General features: G+C 43.8%; 1 protein-coding gene across 2 annotated transcripts in view; it reads right to left on the bottom strand.

Moving 5' to 3' along the window:
* The window catches only part of LOC143961287 (mucin-17-like), a 90,568-nt gene that overhangs the window by 25,944 nt on the left and 41,946 nt on the right, over nucleotides 1-22,678 (bottom strand). For both annotated transcript variants that reach the window (XM_077470540.1, XM_077470539.1), the window contains 3 exons: nucleotides 14,699-14,803; nucleotides 5,230-5,351; nucleotides 3,623-3,675 (listed from right to left, as the gene is read on the bottom strand). In XM_077470540.1, the coding sequence (XP_077326666.1) occupies nucleotides 3,623-3,675; nucleotides 5,230-5,351; nucleotides 14,699-14,803 (280 nt within the window). The remainder of the gene's footprint in view (nucleotides 1-3,622; nucleotides 3,676-5,229; nucleotides 5,352-14,698; nucleotides 14,804-22,678) is intronic.

Genomic DNA, 22,678 nt, shown 5'->3' with positions numbered 1-22,678 from the left:
TAAAGCTGCAGTTTGGCTCAGGCTAATTATTTCAAAGTTCTGGTTTCTGTGCTAGTTTCCACTTGGCCGTAGGTGTCGCTGTCACCACCGGTAAGTGTTGGAAATGCAACAGGCTGAATGCATTGAATACCCCTTTACTCGGAAATAGCCCAGTGGGAGTGGTTCACCCGTTGTACATTCTGGGTGGGGGTATTTAAGGTACTGACACCATTTTGAGGGTCTCTTTTCCGGGATTCGCTATCCCGACCTCATGGCCCTCCTGGCCTGGGATGTGCGCTGCCTGTCTCTATGTCTCGGGGCCGGCTGGCCCAAGGCTTTGTACTTGAAAGGGTGGGCCCAAAAGTCTTGGGGCCTACCGATCCGGGGGTGGTCCTGTGCTGTCTTGCCTGCAGGGAGAAGCCAAGCAACTGGAGGATCCAGGGGAGGACTTTTTCAGGAGAGGACAGAGCAACAAGGCTGGTATCTCTGGAAGAGCCTGGAGTTGGAGGGCGCCACCCAGATCACTAACCACACAGTATCGACGGATCGGCTGAAGGAAACTGGTACTGTGTGACAACAACTCTCTAATTTCTCAAGACGTTCATTTAAATTGACAAGTCTGTGGCAGAGATTTTGTTCGAGCATCTCACCGGCTGCTAGGTCAGTGAGAGAGGCCTATCCGGTGATTGCTAGATCCAGTCTGTGGAAGCTGTTTGTCCTCTGGATCAAGGCAATACCTCTAACCCGCAATTACCAGGTACCTGAACTCCCCTTAACCCTCTATCCATCTATTGCAAAACTTCTTGTTTATCTCAAATAAATCTTGGAAAAAGGACTAAGTGTCTTTGATTCACTTTCTAACAGGACCCCTGAGGCGGAGAAGCGAGCAGGTAACGGTAAACCCAATAAAAACCAGCAGCTCCTTCGGGGGTCAGTGCTACATTTATATAATTGGGAACGGGGGGCTTTGCTGGCTATCACTCAAGGTTAAAAAATGAATTGCATTTAGAAAGCAAATTCTCTGCCAACATTTACCCATACATTCATATGACTGAGTCCCGTTTGGATACATTTGTCGAACTTCACAATTTATCGAATTATTTCAAATTTTTGAAGGATGTTACATCGCCCCTAGTTTAAAGTATTACTAAACCCACAACAGTAAAATCAGTCTGTATATGCAGTAAGGCATGCTTGTTATATTCACTGTGAAACCTAAGGGGTTAATGCCCTGCCTTGTGTAAAAAGTCTGTTTGATGCTGTCTTCTCTGATTCTCCCCGTCTTCCGCAGTCCCCAATTCATCTGTTGCTAGAACAGAGGCTAGGGGAAAAGCTGCACATGCTCAGTTTGGTGTGTATTGGTAGAGAGTTTTTTTTTCTCGGGTGCATGTGATTAGCACAGGTCCAATCAGCACTGTCCAGACGGAGGGTCAGGGGTCCTGCAGCCTCATAGGACAGCCAGAGGAGAATGAAAACTCCTCCTACAAGCTTTATGCAGACACTGATAGAATTCATAATACGGCTCTATACTGTTGATAAGAAAAGGTATTTAGAAGTTTATATTTACTAAAATAATTGAATTTCCGTGTTCTGTGTACTGTGGGAGACCAGATATAGTGAATGCAGGGTCCTGGGTTTAGTAACACTTTGAACTTTCAAATGGCAAGCAGTGTTAATTTCATCAGCAAAAACATTTTCGTCAAAATTTTTGTCAGTGGCCTTTTTACAGTACAGGACTTTGACGAAAATCATTACGACAAATAAAATATATTTATCGGCATATAACACGCACATTAATTTTAAGAGGGAAGTGTCAGGAAACAAACTTAAATTTTAAATAAGGAACTTTGAAGCAAAATAAGGGTCAGTGCCCATCTGCAGCCTCACCATTGCCATCAATGCAGCCTGATCAATGCCCACCTGCAGCCTCACAAGTGCCATCAATGCAGCCTCATCAGTCTACATCAATGCAGCCTCACCATTGCCTTCAATGCAGCAGCCTCACCATTGCCGTCAATGCAGCAGCCTCACCATTGCCATAAATGCAGCCTGATCGATGCCCATCTGCAGCCTAGAGGGAACAGGGAAGGGGGCAGGATGAGCGGCGACAGATTACATACAGTGAGAATCTCCTATGATAGACAGAACAGTGGCGGCCCAGGAGACGGGACTTCCTATTACAGAGGCCGCCAAGTAAACAGGAGATTCTCGCTGTATGTAATCTGACGGCACTCGTCTTGCCCCCTTCCCTATTCCCTCCGAGGCAGTTAAAGTTGAAGTATTGGCGTATAACACGCACATGCTATTTGCACCTGATTTTCAGTGTGAAAAGGTGCATGTTATATGCCAATAAATACAGTAATCAGGGCAAATAACAACTAAATAATATATACAAATATCTCACAATACTAACCACTCGCCGCCCACGCTATAGCCTATAGATGGCTACAGTGCAGGCTTAAATTGCAAGGAGGGCATACATGGACGTCGCCCTGTTCTCATGCTCACAGAGGTGGCACGCTCTGTGATGGCCGAGTCCATGAGACTTGGTTGATCATAGGTCGGGTAAAGGACCAATCACAGCAGGCCCTTTACCTTGTGATCAGCTGTGAGCCAATGACAGCTAATCACGGAAATAAACAGATGTCGGTTATTGTTTTTTTTCCTTCACGCTGTCAGCATAAAAGAAAAAAAGGCAGTGGCTTCTGTTACAGGGATTAGAGGGACATCGGCCCCCTTAGAGCCTGCATGTGCTGCTAATCAGTGCCATCTATTAGTGCCCCCCAGTGCCACCTATCAGTACCCATCAGTGCCGCCTATCAGTGCTCATCAGTACCACCCATCAGTGCTGTTTATCTGTGCCCATTAGTGCCACCCACCAGTGCCACTTCAAATGTGCCTATAAGTGCCCATCAGTGCAACCTATATTTGCAACCTATCAGTGCCCATCAGTGCCATCTATCAGTGCCCATCAGTGCCACCTATCAGTGCAACCTATCTTTGCAACCTATCAGTACCCATCAGTGCCACCTATCAGTGCCCATCAGGGCAGCCTCATCAGCGCACATCAGTGAAGGAGAAAAATTACCTGTTCCTTCTTCGACAGAACTGAATGGAACACATTTATTGCTCATATTGTGCCATCTCTGGCTTCCCTTGTTGGCAAAAATCCTACTTTGGTCCATGTGGATTATTTTCCTGATTCACTCTATTTTTTTTAATGAATTAATAACATTTAACCTGGAGAGAAAATAGCCTAGTAACATTTGATTTGGCAGCCATTCACACAAAACAGATGTACAGTATATGCAGTTTTGCAGGATGAAAAGCTCTGCAAACTTTTTATAAATACAACCCTTTGTGTCTCAGGAGCACTTGCAGCAGGTCCTGTGTGAATGATGCCTGCAAACACTGTTTGCAGGCTTCATTCATAAATACATTATTACAATGTTTTTTTGTTGTTGTTTTTTTCAGTGCTTATGTGCGGATCAAATGCATACCAATTAATATTTACATACAGTCAACTCAAACTTGCAAGAAACATTTTATTAATACACTGTGCCAACTGCGGGTACAGATCACCGCCACCCAGGCTATCTAGGCTAAAGGTTGAATTTTACTTGTGTTTTAAAAATGGACTTACTGAACTTCTGTGATCTTTATTCCTTGGAAGTAACCTGGAAGGATGCTTTTCTCCTGTACAGAGAGTGAGAGAAAGAGAGAGAAATAGAAAATATCATACAAGAACTTTCGTATGCCGGATGTCATGCTGGAATAGCACTTTAATGGTTTGAGATGAATTTTGTTGTAGTTTTTTTTTATTGTACTTTTGGGTATGGCCAATACCTTTGTCTCCTGTATGCTCCCTGTACTTCCACCTGCCGGAACTTATATATTTCTGTAGTTCTAAAGGGACTCGCTAATGATATAACTATAGCAGTGTGCAGTTGCAAGACACAGGCATCTGACACACCTGGAAGTGTCGGATGCTGAAGATTCCAGCAGTGGTGTGGCTCTGACACACAGGGAAGGCATTGTTTTTAATGTGCCACACAAAGATTTGCATTTTAAGTAGGGATGAGCTGGGTTCAGATCTAAACTCTATCAGTGCCCATGACTGCAGTCTCATCAGTGCCCATCACTGCAGTCTCATCAGTGCCAATCAGACGATCAGAGCCATCTCATCAGAACCCATCACTGCAGTCTCATCAGTGCCAATCAGACGATCAGAGCCACCTCATCCGAACCATCTCACTGCAGTCTCACCAGTGCCGTTAAGAACCATCTCACCAGTAAACCCTTACAAACCACTTTGACCTACAGGTAAGCCTAGATTAAGGCTTACCTGTAGGTCCAAGAAATATCTCCCAAACCTATACGGTTTAGGAGATATTTGACCGAAGACGGGCACTGCTATCTACGGCGCATGCGCCGTAGACAGCGGCGCGCAGGCGCACTGAGCGGGGCATCGTCGATGACGGCAATGCCGCGATTCTCGGCTCCCGTGCGCATGTGACGTCATCGCTGCTCCGGCGAATCACAGCGCCGGAGCAACGAGACCCACGGAGACCCACCAAGAAGATGGACGCTCGGAACTACAGGGGACAGCGGTGACTTCGCTGGCTCCTGTGTCAGGTAAGTGACACATAATGGACTACTATGCGATGCATAGTAGTCCATTATGCTTTGCCTTTACAGGGAATGAAAGAGGAAGTAAACTCATCAGGGTTTACTTCCTCTTTAATGAAAGCTTGTCTCTTTTACACCTATACTGAATCCATGAAAAGACTATACATTCCATTTAAAGGGGTTGTAAAGCTTTGTTTTTTATTTTCTAAATAGGTTCCTTTAAGCTTGTTCATTGTTGGTTCATTTACCTTTTCCTTCGATTTCCCTTCTAAATGTTTTTTTCTCTGTCTGAATTTCTCACTTCCTGTTTCTCCTCGGTAAACTTCACACCATCATCTGAGCGGTGGTTAGTCAGCCAGAACAGCTTACTGAACAGCTTACTGAGGAGGAACAGGAAGTGAGAAATTCAGACAAAAAAAACAAAGAAAAAAAAAACATTTAGAAGGGAAATCGAAGGAAAAGGTAAGTAAACCAACAATGCACTAGCTTAAAGGAACCTATTTAGAAAATAAAAAACAAACCTTTACAACCCCTTTAAATTTAAAGGAATGTTCAAGTTACAGTTTAGTTTATATTGATTGTTTGGGTGTAATAGATTGAATGCTATGGTGTGATATTTACCAATTCTGTGAGGCTATTGTTTAATAATTTCCTTGATGGAGATGAGGCATCGTTCAGGTCATTTGTAAATGCAGAACCATTAACTGGCAACTCCACTATAATTGTAGTATCAAGTGATCTACCTAGAAAAGGAGAAAAGTATAAAAAAAGATAAGCATGTCATCCACCTTATTCATCCAATAGACAATACAGTTAACCTGTGCAGTGGGGAGGGAGGGGAACCCACTTCAAGGGTTAATCTTTTTTTCCTCTAGAGTTCAGCTTTAACCACTTTCAGACCGGATCATTTTGCTGGTAAATGACCAGAGGTCTTTTTACAATTTGGCACTGTGCTGCTTTAACTGGTAATTGCGCGGTCATGCAATGTTGTACCCAAACAAAATTTGCGTCCTTTTCTTCCCACAAATAGAGCTTTCTTTTGATGGTATTTGATTGCCTCTGCGATTTTTATTTTTTGCGATATAAACGTAAAAAGACCGCAAATTTTGAAAAAAAATGATATTTTCTACTTTTTGTTATTAGAAAAATCCAATAAACTCAATTTTAGTCATACATTTAGGCCAAAATGTATTCAGCCACATGTCTTTGGTAAAAAAAAAGTCAATAACTTTATATTTATTGGTTGTCACATCTACAAACTAAGGTACGTTTTCTGGAATTTACGCAGCTTTTAGTTTACGACTGCCTATCTCATTTCTTGAGGTGCTAAAATGGCAGGGCAGTACAAAACCCCCCCAAATGACCCCATTTTGGAAAGTAGACCCCCTAAGGAAATTGATAAGAGGCATGTTGAGCCCATTGAATATTTTTTTTTTTTTTTTTTTCACAAAGTTGTCACTAAATGATATATTGCTCACACATGCTATGGGCATATGTGAAATGACACCCCAAAATAAATTCTGCTACTTCTCCTGAGTACGGGGATACCACACGTGTGGGATTTTTTGGGAGCCTAGCCGCATACGGGGCCCCGAAAGCCAAGAACCGCCTTCAGGTTTTCTAAGGGCGTAAATATTTGACTTCACTCCTCACTACCTATTACAGTTTTGAAGGCCATAAAATGCCAAGATGGCACAAAACCCCCACAAATGACCCCATTTTAGAAAGTAGACACCCCAAGCTATTTGCTGAGAGGCATGTTGAGTCCATGGAATATTTTATATTTTGCCACAAGTTGCGGGAAAATTACAAACTTTTTTATTTTATTTATTTTTTTCTTTCACAAAGTTGTCACTAAATGATATATTGCTCACGCATGCCATGGGCATATGTGAAATGACACCCCAAAATAAATTCTGCTGCTTCTCCTGAGTACGGGGATACCACATATGTGGGACTTTTTGGGAGCCTAGCCGCGTACGGGGCCCCGAAAACCAAGCACCGCCTTCAGGCTTTCTAAGGGCGTTACAGTTTTGAAGGCCATAAAATGCCAAGATGGCACAAACCCCCCCCCCCAAATGACCCCATTTTGGAAAGTAGACACCCCTAAATTTAGGGGTACACTAGTGAGACTAGGTAATAAATGGTGGGTGCCCTGAAACTATAAAAAAATAACTAACCAACCAGCGTCACCTGTAACCGTTATATGGTGATCACTGGTGAAAGGGTTAACTAGGGGGCAATCAGGGGGCTTTATGCGGTAGTATATGGGGGTCCCTGGCGCTATAAAAAGCTGCGGCGAACCTAAATACCTACCTGCCTAACTAGCGTCACCTGTGATACTAATACAGCGATCAGAAAAATGATCGCTTATTAGGCTGGGTTCACACTGGAACGATGCGGGAACGCCACAAATGCGCGGCGGGTTCCCGCATCGCATGCCTCCCGGCGGCAGTTCACACTGCCCTATGCGAACTGCTGGGAGTGTCAGTGAAATGTTAATGACACCCCCAGATCAGTTCGCATATCGCTGTGCGATCTGCAAACTCGGATCGCATGGTGTGAACACCCATGCGATCCGATTCTGCTGCGGACCAAAAAAAGGGTCCCGTGCGAGTTTGCGGCGGGTGCGGCGGGTGCGACACGAATTCAGCCATACTATCTGTATGGCTGAACTTGAATCGCACAGAGATCGGATGTGATTTGCACTGCAGTGCGGTGCGAATCCCATCCGTTCTCAAACCACTGCAATGTGAACCCAGCCTTAGTGACACTGGCGACGGGGGGTGATCACGGGGTTAAACCTTTATTGGGGGGGTTAGGGGGGTACCTTAGAACTAAAGGGGGCTAACCCTAACTGCCCTAACAGTTATTACAGTCACAAATGACACCCGCCGGGTAATCAGGGGGTTAAACCTTTATTAGGTAATAAATGGCGGGTGCCCTGAAACTATAAAAAAATAACTAACCAACCAGCGTCACCTGTAACAGTTATATGGTGATCACTGGTGAAAGGGTTAACTAGGGGGCAATCAGGGGTAGTAGTATATGGGGGTCCCTGGCGCTATAAAAAGTTGCGGCGAACCTAAATACCTACCTGCCTAACTAGCGTCACCTGTGACACTAATACAGCGATCAGAAAAATGATCGCTTATTAGGCTGGGTTCACACTGGAGCGATGCGGGAACGCCACAAATCCGCGGCGGGTTCCCGCATCGCATGCCTCCTGGCGGCAGTTCACACTGCCCTATGCGAACTGCTGGGAGTGTCAGTGAAATGTTAATGACACCCCCAGATCAGTTCGCATATCGCAGTGCGATCTGCAAACTCGGATCGCATGGTGTGAACACCCATGCGATCCGATTCTGCTGCGGACCAAAAAAAGGGTCCCGTGCGAATTTGCGGCGGGTGCGGCGCGAATTCAGCCATACTATCTGTATGGCTGAACTTGAATCGCACAGAGATCGGATGTGATTTGCACTGCAGTGCGGTGCGAATCACATCCGTTCTCATAAACCGCTGCAATGTGAACCCAGCCTTAGTGACACTGGCGACGGGGGGTGATCACGGGGTTAAACCTTTATTGGGGGGGTTAGGGGGGCACATTAGAACTAAAGGGGGCTAACCCTAACTGCCCTAACAGTTATTACAGTCACAAATGACACCAATGCAAAAAAAATATAAAAAAAAAAAATGCAATTGGTGTCACTGTGACTGGGGGGGGGCAGGGGTGATTGGGGGGTGATCGGGGGGGTGAAAAGTGTGCCTTGTTATGTTCTACTGTTAGTGTAGTGTTAGGTGCAACTCACCGATCCTCTCTCCTCGGTGCCGGAACGAAAAAGACCGACACGAGGAGAGATTACATCACTTCCTCTGCCTGTGTTTACAATACAGGAGAGGAAGTGATGTCACAAAGGATTTCCATTCGTCGGGAGCGATCGCGAGGGGGTGGCCATGAATGAATGGCCGTCCCCTCATCCCTGATCTCTCCCGAACGAATGCCGACCGCCGCAGGCACCGGGGGGGGGGGGCCCGATCGGGCCCCCCACCCGCGGGCAGGCAGGGACTTATATAAACGCCCATATGCCTGCCCGTGCCATTCTGCCGACGTACATCGTCGTGCGGCGGTCGGCAAGTGGTTAAAGAAGAATTCCAGGATATTTTTACAGAGTTATATTGGACCAGCTTGGAACTTACCTGTGGGATCCTTCTAGAAGCTGTAAATCACTGGAGTAGGCACTACTACTCCAGTGATCTCCACTATTTCCAGGTCTCATGCTAAGTGGCTGACCCCTTGCATTCTGAATGCAAGAGGTCGGCCACTGTGCATGGGCACTATTCAGAGAATGCTTTGCATTTTCTCAATGTATGCAAAGCTTTTTTTGATTAGATGAGGTGGAGTGACGGTGCAATGATATTATGCTCTCCAAAGCATGCTATGAATGGCGCCCATGCTGAGCAGCCAACCATCCCTGTGCAGAATACAGCAGGCCAGCCGCTTGGCGTGGGACCTGGAAATAGCAGAGATCACTAGAGTAGCAGGGCCTACTACCACTGTAGGCCCGTCCATTAGGGACACCGCCCCCTTAATCCATGCGTCCGGTCCCTAATTTACATGCAGGGCGCCGGACGCATGGATTTCAATGGAGGTTGTTTTTTTCTTTTTTGAAGCACATGATTAGAGCCCGAGGCTAGAATTGGCTTAAAAAAATAGTGGGTTCGGGGCGCAGGGCACTGTGCCCTGAGCCCACCCAGTTGTGTGACAATAGCGAATTAATATTTTTATATAGTGAGATGGTTTATGTACTTCCAATTTTAATTTTACATAGGAAACATTGGATTCTAAAGTGTAAGTTATTATCTGTTAATTGCAAATTAATATTCGCTATTGTCTTTCTGATTCTCCTCCTGATTGGCCAAGAGGAGAAGTGACTGTATTGGCCGTCGAGGGAAGGAGGAGGAAGCTGTCATAAAGTCAGAGATGCAAGGTGAAACCACTGAGAAGGAGATGCAGGAAGGAGCCAAAGCTGCCCACAACCTAGATGGGGTAAGTGCGGGGCTGGTGGGGGGAACGAGTAAGCGACGAGATGGGGGGTTTGACTGAGCAACTGACCGGCGGGGGGGCGGCGGGTGTCTTGTTTGCAGCTCCCCCCCTCCAAAATATACAGCACCAGCCGCTACTGCCTACTACAGTGATTTACAGCTTCTAGAGGGATCCCCCAGGTAAGGTCCAACCTGATCCAATGTAACTGTAAAAATATCTATACCTGGAATTCTTCTTTAAGGTTGAACTCTAGGGCAAAAAAAAAAATGTACCCTTGAAGTGGTATCCCACAGGTATGGTATATACATAGTTACAAGGTAACTTGGTCCAAGCTAATCCAATGTAACTATGTAAAAAATGCCATACCTGGAATTCTTATTGAGGGCCTATTCACACCAGCATGTTCTGGAAACGCACAAAAAAAAGCCCCAAAACCTGCAAGGCTTGCTGCTCAAAAAAGGTGCAGGAGCTAGTTTGGCTCATTTGGCAAGCATAGGGCAGCCCATTCAGATAAATGAGCTGCTGTTGCAGGACAAACGCATAAAAACGTGCATAAAATATGACAGGCCAGTGTGAATGGGGCCTTAAAAGACTAAGTTTAGTCAAGGGTCCCTTGTGCTGGTGGCTGGTCTGTTAGTTGAAGCCCAAAGCCCTCTAACTTCACCCCCAACAGCACACACAGCCATGATTCCCATCACTAGAAGGGACGTTTTCCATCCTTCAACTTTCATTTTTCTCATCATTAGGGTTGAAAACTATTGTCTATTTGTTTCCATTAAACATTAGAAAATTGAACAAACGTTTCCAAGACGAACACTTTGGATGAAACTATAACTTTTTTTTACATACCACCCAACTTTCTGAGATGGTATAGAGGGACACCTTTAGCATGAAGTATGTAGGTAATGGGTAACCCTCAACCACACCTCCAGAGATACGGAACATGAAGAATGAATGCACAAAAAATAATTGCTTAAACACTCACACAATTACCTAAAATAACAATATTCATTATGTTAGGGGTTGTATAAGAGGTTTAGGTCATTCTATTACTTTTGATAGTTACATTAGGGTATATATGTGTGTATATATATATATATATATATATATATATATATATACACATATTTAAAAAGAATTTGCGGAGCTATTTGTCTGGCTGAACTGCATCTACAATTGGGGGAGAAATCAAATATTATTAAACTATTTTTCTAAAATGTATTATTAAATGTTGTTAATTCATAATGAGTAGAATGACTTAGAAAAATACTGCATAATGGCCAGTAGATGGTATTATTTTATAAAGAGTAAAGTGAGTCATGATAATACCACATTATGACCACTAATGGTATTCATTTATAAAGCGTAGTGTGAATAAGGAAAATGCTTTATTCTGGCCATTAGATGATAATCATTCATAAAGAGTAGAGAAAATCAAGAAAATACTGCATTATGGTTACTAGATGGTATACATTCCTAAAGAGTAGAATGAATTAGGAAAATACTGCATTATGGACACTTGATGGTATTCATTCATAAAGAGTGAGTAAATCGGGAAAATACTGAACTGAAGCCATTCAATGGTATTCGTTCATAAATAGGTAGAGTGAATCAGGAAAATATCACATTATGGCCACTAGATGGAGCTGACAATCATAGTAAATAAATACTTATTTACCATGATTGTCAACTCCATTTAGTGGCCTACATATTTTCCTGATTCACTGTATTCTTAGTTTCATAGTTTATAAGGTTGAATAAAGACACCAGTCCATCCAGAGTGAGTGTCTACAATTGCCCCTATCCCTGTATGTTGCAAATTCATATTGGTCCCTACCTTCAAGGAGCCCACAATCCAAGGTCCCCATTCATATACTAGGGCCAACTTTGGACAGAAGCCAATTAACCTACCTGCATGTCTTTGGATTGTGGGAGGAAACCAGAGTACCCAGAGGAAACACATGCAGGCACAGGGAGTACATGCAAACTCCAGGCAGTGTCATGGTTGGGATTTGAACCAGCAACCCCTCTTACTGCTAGGTGAGAGTGCTAACCACTACACCACTGGTTGAATAACATTCAACCTGCAGAGAAGATAGCTTAGTAACATTCGATTGTGTCCCTGTTCTCATAGAATGAATGTACATGCAATTCCACAGGATGGATAGTTCTGGGATTTTTACTTAAATATACACCCAATAGTGTATTTTTTGTACATGTCTATATATCAGACCAGGGATATTTGAAGAGTAAGGTGGGACAGAGGGATTTGGTTCCTAATCAGGGACAGTTGGGATATATTGATGGCCAGCTTTAAATCACTGCTGCCTCTGCCTTCTGACTGCTAGCCCCACCAGATTTCCAGTGAGATTTAGTAATGTCAGTGCTGTAGTAGTGTTGTGCACTGTTCTCCTTACTGGAGAGGAAGCTGTACCTGGGGACCTGCAGTGCAAAGATCTCCCTGCTTTTGAGGTATTCATTCTGTGGATCTATTCTTCATCCACCTCTCCTGCCACTTCTAAAATATTACCCCACCAGTCATCAGATCAACAATCATGAGTAACAGCTCTGACATGAGAAAGCAAAGACTTTACCCCATCAAGATGACTAACTTCAAGTCCTTTGCTCTTAGCTTGCCTTTTTTTGGCACAGCTTCTGAACTACAGGTCCTTCATAACCTCCCTGGCAGTATTCCTGAGTGTGGCTTGGGGTTAATTTTCATTAAAAATAGCAGTACTTGGAATTGCATCGCAGTATCCAGGTAAAGGTACTTACCTTGTCCCTAGGGTTCCGTGATGTACTCCCGCTGTGTCCTCTGGCCGGATCCCCCGCCCAATGCATCTGCCTTCCGGGTTCCGTTCCCTGCGAGCGTTCCGATGCATGGGGGCGGAACCGGTGGCAAATTCAAAAAGTTAAAAACATACACACCAACAATACATTGTAATCTTAGGATTGCATTACTGTATCAAATTACTTGACATCAGTTTTATCCCCAGTGCTTTGTCCCATGCCCTGCCTGCATGTTTACCATTCTTTCTGCCTGGGAACTTGAGAACGCCCATGGCATCCAAAAGCATCCCTCTACGTCAAAAGCGGTTTATGACCAGCTTGAAAACAGCGATAGTGAATTAGGATCCCTCGCAGAATTGAGAGATAGTGATTTTTGGGGAAATTCCTCATCGGATAGGACAGCGACGACATCGATGATTCTGCGACTGAGCTCACTGATGTGCGGACTTGGTGCTCTATTGACTGTGGTACGGATCACGCAGTGCCCCCAAGATTCCCATTTATTGGAGCATCTGCTATGAAAGTAGACGTTGAAGATGACAACCCCTTGGCATACTTAGAACTATTTCTGATCGTTATTCAGAAAATAGTACTGAGCAAACCGGTACCAAGAGCAACAATTAGCTACTACGCAACAAAAATTACTTGCCAGTCCATTCTTTGGCATGGTCATTTCAGAGTGCAAATTTCCCCTGATCATTAAATATTTACACTTTGAAAACGAAGAATTTGATGAAACTACTCATTCTGCACCAAAACTCAAGAAAATTTGGAAAGTATCTCAATTGATTCTAAAGAATTTGCAATGGAGCTATGTGCTAAAAAGAGATATCAGCATAGATAAAAGTCGAATGGCCTCCAAGGGAAGGCTCAGCTGGGTACAATACAAAGGTTCATCAAAGAAAGCACGATTTGGCGTAAAATCCTACATGCTATGCGAATCATCAACTGGCTACATTTAGAATTCAGTCCTATACACTGGGAAAGGAACCAAATTCAATCCAAAATACAGCAACTATGGAATGGCAACATCTTCACTTCTTTCACTCATTGAGCCATTGCTAAATCAGTGCTATTACGTAACAACCGACAACTTTTATACGTCTCCTGAACTTTATGAGTTTCTTCTGCAAAACAAAACAGATGCCTATAGAACCGTTAGGGCTAACCGGCGCGACATGCCACCAATGTTTGGCAATAAGAAGCTTAAGATTGGAGAAATGGTTGAATGGCAGAAATGCAAAATGATGGCACTGCGATAACGTGACAAGAAAGATGTCTGCCTAATGAGTACAGTTCATAATACCTCCACTGTTATGGTATGTACAAAAGGTGGGAAATAAATCATGAAGCCACATGTAGTGATAGACTACAATAAGACCATGGGAGGTGTTGACAGAGCCGACCAAGCAATGACATTCTACCCAGCAATGAGGAAACAGCAAAAAAAGTACTACAAGAAGATCTTCAGGCATCTTCTTGAGCAATGCTTACGAAATGCCTACATTCTGCTAAAAAAAAAAAGAATCACAAGCCTGTGATTCCTTCTGATTTAATTTGGAAAGTTGCCAAACAGATCTTTGTGAACCACCAAACACCATCAATGGCTGTGAATAGAGCTGGACATCGTGCTCTTGGCGTTGTCAACCCGAAACGCCTGACTGGTCCTCACTTCATGGACTACATCCCACCAACTAAGAAAAAGTCAGCACCTATAAGCATGTGCGTGGTTTGTTGCTCAAAGCGAGATGACAATGGAAAGAAAATCCGAAAGGAAACCAGGTTCTATTGTCCTGATTGTGACGTCAGACTATGTGCAGTCTCATGTTTCAAAATTTAAAGTACCCAGGATGTTTTCTAAACCAATATGAAGTGTCTAGTATTACAGTGACTCGTAATATTGCACCCTTGTTTGGACAAATTTCAGTGTTTTTGATTCGATTACATCATTATTATTATATTATTATTTATTATAATTATTTATAGTTATTTATTATATTATAATTTATGATTTCGTGTTTCAAACTTTATCATACCCGGGATGTCTACTAGACTCTTGTCTGAACAGATTTAAATGAGTTATTTCTACATGCCTATAATATAAAACAACAAATTTCCATGCAAAACAATGTAGCACATTCAAAAATCAGACATAATCATACCGCCAGGCAGGTTAATAAACAAGTACAGGTCTTCTTTTAAACCATCCTATTGAATGTGACACTTCACCAAATAAATTCAAATAGAACTACTCACCCAAAAGGACTCGATCTCGGACAAGTTCACATCTGACTCCGTAGACTCCGTTTCCTGGACAGATACATTTAATTCCATCTGGCAATCCTCCATTCTCACATTTTACTGAGGGATAAAAAAACAAAAAAGAACAATATGAGGCATCATAACAAGGGAAGCTGTAAATGTTTAGGGCTTTATTATCCTTGCAATTCACTGTATAAGATTTTAAGCTGATGTTACATTAATGCAATTGGTTTCATTTGTTTTGTAGATTTGCTATTTAACCGCTTCCCATCCAGGCCATTTCTGACTGTTCGCTCCTACATGTAAAAATTTATATATATTTTTTTGCTAGAAATTTTTTCAGAACCCCCAAACAATATATATATATATATATATATATATATATATATATATATATATATATATATATGTATATATATATATATATATATATATATATATCTATATATATATATATTAGCAGAGACCCTATAGAATAAAATGGTGGGTGTTGCAATTTTTTATGTCACACGGTATTTGTGCAGCGGTTTTTCAAACGCAATTTTGTTTGGGAAAAAAAGACTTTCATAAATAAAAAAATAAATAAAAAAAACCCTCTATAGTTAGCACAATTTTTTTGCATAATGTGAATGTTATACTGAGTAAATAGATACCTAACATGTTGCACTTTAAAATTGCGTCTGCCCGTGGAATGGCAGCACACTACAGTGCTTAAAATTCTCCATAGGCAACAATTTAAATGCCTTTACAGGTTACCAGTTTAGAGTTGGACAGAAGTTTTGGTGCTATAATTATAATTATTGCTCTCACTCTTACATTCGTGACACTACCTCACATGTGTGGTTTAAACGCCGTTTACATATTCATGCAGGAGTAATGTATGTATACGCATTTGCGCGTAAGCACGGTGGGACAGGGGCGCTTTAAAAAAAAATATATATATTATTTATTTATTCATTTTTTTATGAAAATATATATATTTTTTACACTTTTTTTTGTACTAACTTTATTGCTATCACAAGAGATTAACAACAGCCCTTGTAATCGCATGGTTCTCTTTATGGAGAGATTTAGGGTCGACTAGACCCCAGTTTTCTCCTCTGGCCTCCCATGTAGCCGATAAGACACAGATCATTCTGATCGGCTACTTACCTGGCCGTCGCTAGCCAGGTAAACAAAGGGGCAGAACCGAAAGTGACGAACTGCTGGCATCGCTCCCAGCCTTCACAATGGGATTGGAGAGCCCAGGGGAGGCGGTGGCAAGAGGGGGGCGGGACCCTCTTTCACTACCTACAGAAGTGATTAGCCTCTCGGATCACTTCTGCCTTGAAGAGAATTGCCGCTTGAAAAGATCAATACTGGGATGATGCCTGTAGGTGCAGGTATCATCCGAGTATAACCACTAAAACAGGAGGATGTCCATTTACGCCCTCCCGGCGAGAAATGGTTAAACCAAATGTATCATCATATAGTTAAAGCATATATATACAGACATTTGATAATAAAGATCACACAAATGTGAAATGTATGATAAAGTTCTTCCAGTGAGCAAGCATTAACAATCCCTAAATGACCACAAAACTTCAAAATAAAGGACAAAAACCACAGAACCACACACACACGTGATGTAATCCGTGGTAAAAAAAAAAAAACACTCAATAATACAATCTTTCACTTTGTCCTCCCAAGCGTTCTTCAAGATGTGGACCCTTGCACCATGTACTCTAATCCAACTCTTCACCTTGTGTATATCTTGGAAAAATTGAGGAAAAAAAACCATAGTGCTAACTGCAGCCACAACTGATCACATCAACTCTCACCAAGGGGCGGACTGACCATTGGGCCACTCGGGCACTGCCCGAGGGCCCCGAGCCCCTAGGGGGCCCCATCAGGGTTGCCAGCCTCAGTAAAACCAGGGACAGTATGTAAAAATCTGCATTTTATTTACATCTGTCTCTGAAATGTCCCTTACCTACATCCTTTTGGTGTAAAAGTCCCAAGATTATACCTGCTCCACCTCTCCAGTACCTTCTCAGCCAATAGAAACATGTCTGTGTATACTGTATGATTGTATACCGTGTGTGTGTATACTGTGTGGCCCCATAATCTCGGATTGCCTGGGGGCCCCATAATCTCCTATTGCCCAGGGGCCCCATGAGTCGTCAGTCCACCCCTGCTCTCACCCACTGATCTAAATATGTTCACCCTTTTCCTATAGATCTCTTCACTTATAAAGAGCTCCTAGGTGCCGGATGGCTACTTTATGGTTAAAAACTTCAGCTCCTTCACATGCACAGTCCAAATGCGGTGAATGTGTTTTCCACTGAGATAGTTGTGGTGGTGGATCCAAATATTACTCTTTCTGTAATTTATGTCTAGGTTCACATCTATGCGGTTGCGTTTAATGCGTTTTTCAGGCAATGTTTTGCAGTGCGTTTTGTGTTTTTAAGCCCTCGGATTTTATGCGTTTTTGCATGTGCAAGCAGTTTTCATGCATTTTGCATTTTGTTTTCTGTATGTCAACATTTCTTTTTAGAATGGCGTGGGGTCCCCCTCAAAATCCATACCAAAATGGCAAGTCAGGAAAGGGAGGGGACAAGCGAGTGCCCCCCCTCATGAACCATGCCAGGTCGGCCGCATGTCCTCAACATGGGGGGGATGGGTGCTTTGGGGGGCTCTACCCTCCAAAGCACCTTGCCCCCATGTTGATGGGGACAAGGGCCTCTTCCCAACAACCCTGGCTGGTGGTTGTTGGGGTCTGTGGGCAGGGGGCTTATCGCAATCTGGAAACCCTCCTTTAATAAGGGGGCCCCCAGATCCCACCCCCCCATGTAAATGGGTATCAGGTACATCATACCCCTACCCATTCACCTCAAAAAGCAGTGAAATGTAAAAAAGAACAAGAGTCAGGTTTAGACAAGTACTTTATTAAAAAAACTGCTGTGAGCTGTCTTCTCCCTGAACCATCTTCTCTCGCCATTGTCTCTCCAGGTGCAGTCTTCCTCCCAAGCTGTGTTTTCCCTGAGCTGTCTTCTCCCTGAGCCATCTTCTCCCTGAGACTTTTCCCGCTACTGTCTCTTACCGATGCTGTCATTTCCTGCTGCCCTCTTCTCCTTCTGCTATCTTCACCGCTGCTGTCTTCTTCCTCGCCTCCGGTTACCTGCAAAAAAGAAAGAAACAGCCTTTCTTCTATCTTCCTCCGTTGTGTTGTCACCCGCTGTCTGACAGATCTTATATAGTTATGAGGGCGATCTGATGAGTTCACCCAGAGAGCCTGCTCTGATGAGATCACCCAAAGAGCCCACCCCTTGTGACATCACATGGCATCACATGGGCGGGCTCTCCAGATGAAGTCATCGGATGGCCATGGCTATATAAGAGATGCCAGACAGTGGGCGACAACACAATGGAGGAAGACAGCCACAGAAGAGGAGCTGCTTTTTTTTTTAACCGGTAAATGGCAGTGAGGAAGGAGACAGCAGCGGGAGAAGATAGCTACGGGAAGAGACAGCAGCAGGAGAAGACAGCTCCGGAAGAAGACGGCGGTGGAAGAAGACAGATCGGAGCTATTTTTTAGTAAAGGACTTGTCAAAAAACAGCTTTTTTTTTTTTACTTTTCAATGCTTTTTGAGGTGAATGAGTAGGGGTATGATACCCCTCTCATTCACATGGGGGGGGGGGGGCTTCCAGATTCTGATAAGCCCCCCCACCTGCAGAACCCGAAAACCACTGGCCATGGTTGTTGGGAAGAGGCCCTTGTCCCCATCAACATGGGGGCAAGGTGCCTCCATGAACACAATGCACTTCTTTATTCAGTCATCTCTAATCTCAGCAGACATTCTGCAAGGAAGCTAACTGCTCTTATCTGGTAAAGCAAGACAGTGAATTGAAGGTGAGCCCACAGATTGCTATATACAGTACCACTGCGAACGCATATAGCAGCATATTACAAATGACGTCCAAGTAAAGGTTTCATTAATACCTTCAAGTGAGTACTTATTGGAAATAGTTTCTCTTCAAGGATTAGTTCACCCTCTGCAGTGGATACCTAAATCATTTTTTGCACGGCTGCATCATATTCTTTCAGCATTCATATGGAGATCAAAGCCCCCTAGGTATATTTGGGCGACACTGGTACATCCGGCCTCCCAAGGTGGCCTGGCATGTCCAGATTTCCATAAATATTATTTGGCTTTTCAGCTAGTAACTGCGGCCTGGTGGCTTAACCCAGATACCTCTAATTCTGCTACTCAGGTAGAAGCAGCAGTATTAGGATCCTTGGAGGCGTTGAAATGTTTGATTTTTCGGGGGCCTTCGTTGACACCGTCTATGTGTATCACGCTATGCGCATGGGGACAGAGTCTTAAAATTGAACGATATCCTCTACATGCAATTTTGCCCAATGCTCCCCCTGGATAAATCCCACCTTGGAGCATTTTTATTCATTGCCCAACCCTTATGCTTGGACTAAATTTAAGGTAAAAACAGTGACACAGATTATTTTGGATGAATCCTTGATTTAATTTTCCAAACTAATCTCCGACTTCAATATTCCTCAGCTGTATTCTTTTCATTTTTTTTTAAACTCTCCCATGCCTTTAGCTTTCAATTCTCCAGTTCTTCTCAACTAATTCAATCTGCCTTAGAGAAGCTTCTTAGGTTGGACTTTACAAAGAATGCTGCCTCTAAACTGTATTTTCATAGCAATGGTCTCCCTACCTAATTTAGAGAAATTAAGACTTAAATGGTCTAAGGATATCCCCGAACTTGATAATGATGACTGGGATGATATATGGAATTCTCCTTTCAATTCTCATGTCTCCCTGAGAGAGCAATTGATTAAGTTTCAGATAGTACACAGGGCATATTACACTCCTTATATACTCAGTGGCGGCTGGTGAAGTTTTTGGATGGGGGGGGGCACAAGATGCCACCCCTCCACATTTGCCCCCCCCACTTCTCATAAGCCACGCCCCTTATAGAATGCACATCATATAGCAGGCTGCACATTATACACAGGGCTCTGCACATCATATACCAGGCTGCACATTATATTTCGGGGTCTGCACATCGTATACCAGGCTGTACATTATACACAGGGCTCTGCACATCATATACCAGGCTGCACATTATACACCGGGCTCTGCACATCATATACCAGGCTGCACATTATACACCGGGCTCTGCACATCATATACCAGGCTGCACATTATACACCGGGCTCTGCACATCATATACCAGGCTGCACATTATACACCGGGCTCTGCACATCATACCAGGCTGTACATTATACACCGGGCTATGCTCATCATATACCAGCTGCACATTATACACCGGGCTCTGCACATCATATACCAGCTGAACATTATACACCGGGCTCTGCACATCATATACCAGCTGAACATTATACACTGGGCTCTGCACATCATATACCAGGCTGCACATTATACACCGGGCTCTGCACATCATATACCAGGCTACACATTATACACAGGGCTCTGCACATCATATACCAGTCTGCACATTATACACCGGGCTCTGCACATCATATACCAGGCTGCACATTATACACCAGGCTCTGCACATTATACACCAGGCTCTGCACATCATATATCGGGCTGCGCATTATACACAGGGCTCTGCACATCATATACCAGCTGAACATTATACACCGGGCTCTGCACATCATATACCAGGCTACACATTATACACAGGGCTCTGCACATCATATACCAGTCTGCACATTATACACTGGGCTCTGCACATCATATACCAGGCTGCACATTATACACCAGGCTCTGCACATCATATATCGGGCTGCACATTATACACAGGGCTCTGCACATCATATACCAGCTGAACATTATACACCGGGCTCTGCACATCATATACCAGGCTACACATTATACACTGGGCTCTGCACATCATATACCAGTCTGCACATTATACACTGGGCTCTGCACATCATATACCAGGCTGCACATTATACACCAGGCTCTGCACATTATACACCAGGCTCTGCACATCATATACCGGGCTGCACATTATACACAGGGCTCTGCACATCATATACCAGGCTGTACATTATACATAGGGCTTTGCACATCATATACCAGGCTGCACATTATATACCAGGCTCTGCACATCATATACCAGGCTGCACATTATACACCGGGCTCTGCACATCATATACCAGGCTGCACATTATACACCGGGCTCTGCACATCATATACCAGGCTGCACATTATACACCGGGCTCTGCACATCATATACCAGCTGCACATTGTACACTGGGCTCTGCGCATCATATACCAGGCTGCACATTATACATCGGGCTCTGCACATCATATACCAGGCTGCACATTATACACCGGGCTCTGCACATCATATACCAGGCTGCACATTATACACTGGGTTCTGCATATCATATACCAGGCTGCACATTATACACCGGGTTATGCATATCATATACCAGGCTGCACATTATACATCGGGCTCTGCACATCATATAGCAGGCTGCACATTATACACAGGACTCTGCACATCATATACCAGGCTGCACATTATACACAGAGCTCTGCACATCATATATCAGGCTGCACATTATACACAGAGCTCTGCACATCATATACCAGGCTGCACATTAGACTAAGGGCTCTGCACATAATATACCATGCTGCACATTATACACCTGGCTCTGCACATCATATACCAGGTTGTACATTATACACAGAGCTCTGCACATCATAGACCAGGCTGCACATTATACACCGGACTCTGCACATCATATACCAGGCTGTACATTATACACGGGGGTCTGCACATCGTATACCAGGCTGTACATTATACACAGGGCTCTGCACATCATATACCAGGCTGCACATTATACACCGGGCTCTGCACATCATATACCAGGCTGCACATTATACACCGGGCTCTGCACATCATATACCAGGCTGCACATTATACACCGGGCTCTGCACATCATATACCAGGCTGCACATTATACACCGGGCTCTGCACATCATACCAGGCTGTACATTATACACCGGGCTATGCACATCATATACCAGCTGCACATTATACACCGGGCTCTGCACATCATATACCAGCTGAACATTATACACCGGGCTCTGCACATCATATACCAGCTGAACATTATACACTGGGCTCTGCACATCATATACCAGGCTGCACATTATACACCGGGCTCTGCACATCATATACCAGGCTACACATTATACACAGGGCTCTGCACATCATATACCAGTCTGCACATTATACACCGGGCTCTGCACATCATATACCAGGCTGCACATTATACACCAGGCTCTGCACATTATACACCAGGCTCTGCACATCATATATCGGGCTGCGCATTATACACAGGGCTCTGCACATCATATACCAGCTGAACATTATACACCGGGCTCTGCACATCATATACCAGGCTACACATTATACACAGGGCTCTGCACATCATATACCAGTCTGCACATTATACACCGGGCTCTGCACATCATATACCAGGCTGCACATTATACACCAGGCTCTGCACATCATATATCGGGCTGCACATTATACACAGGGCTCTGCACATCATATACCAGCTGAACATTATACACCGGGCTCTGCACATCATATACCAGGCTACACATTATACACTGGGCTCTGCACATCATATACCAGTCTGCACATTATACACTGGGCTCTGCACATCATATATCAGGCTGCACATTATACACCAGGCTCTGCACATTATACACCAGGCTCTGCACATCATATACCGGGCTGCACATTATACACAGGGCTCTGCACATCATATACCAGGCTGTACATTATACATAGGGCTTTGCACATCATATACCAGGCTGCACATTATATACCAGGCTCTGCACATCATATACCAGGCTGCACATTATACACCGGGCTCTGCACATCATATACCAGGCTGCACATTATACACCGGGCTCT

Source organism: Lithobates pipiens, unplaced genomic scaffold (assembly GCF_037356315.1).
Source record: "Lithobates pipiens isolate NorthernLeopardFrog02 unplaced genomic scaffold, aLitPip1_a1.2 Scaffold_8, whole genome shotgun sequence".
Lineage (NCBI taxonomy): Eukaryota > Metazoa > Chordata > Amphibia > Anura > Ranidae > Lithobates > Lithobates pipiens.
The sequence above is the reverse complement of the archived record's forward strand: the minus strand, read 5'-3'. Positions and strand labels throughout refer to the sequence as shown.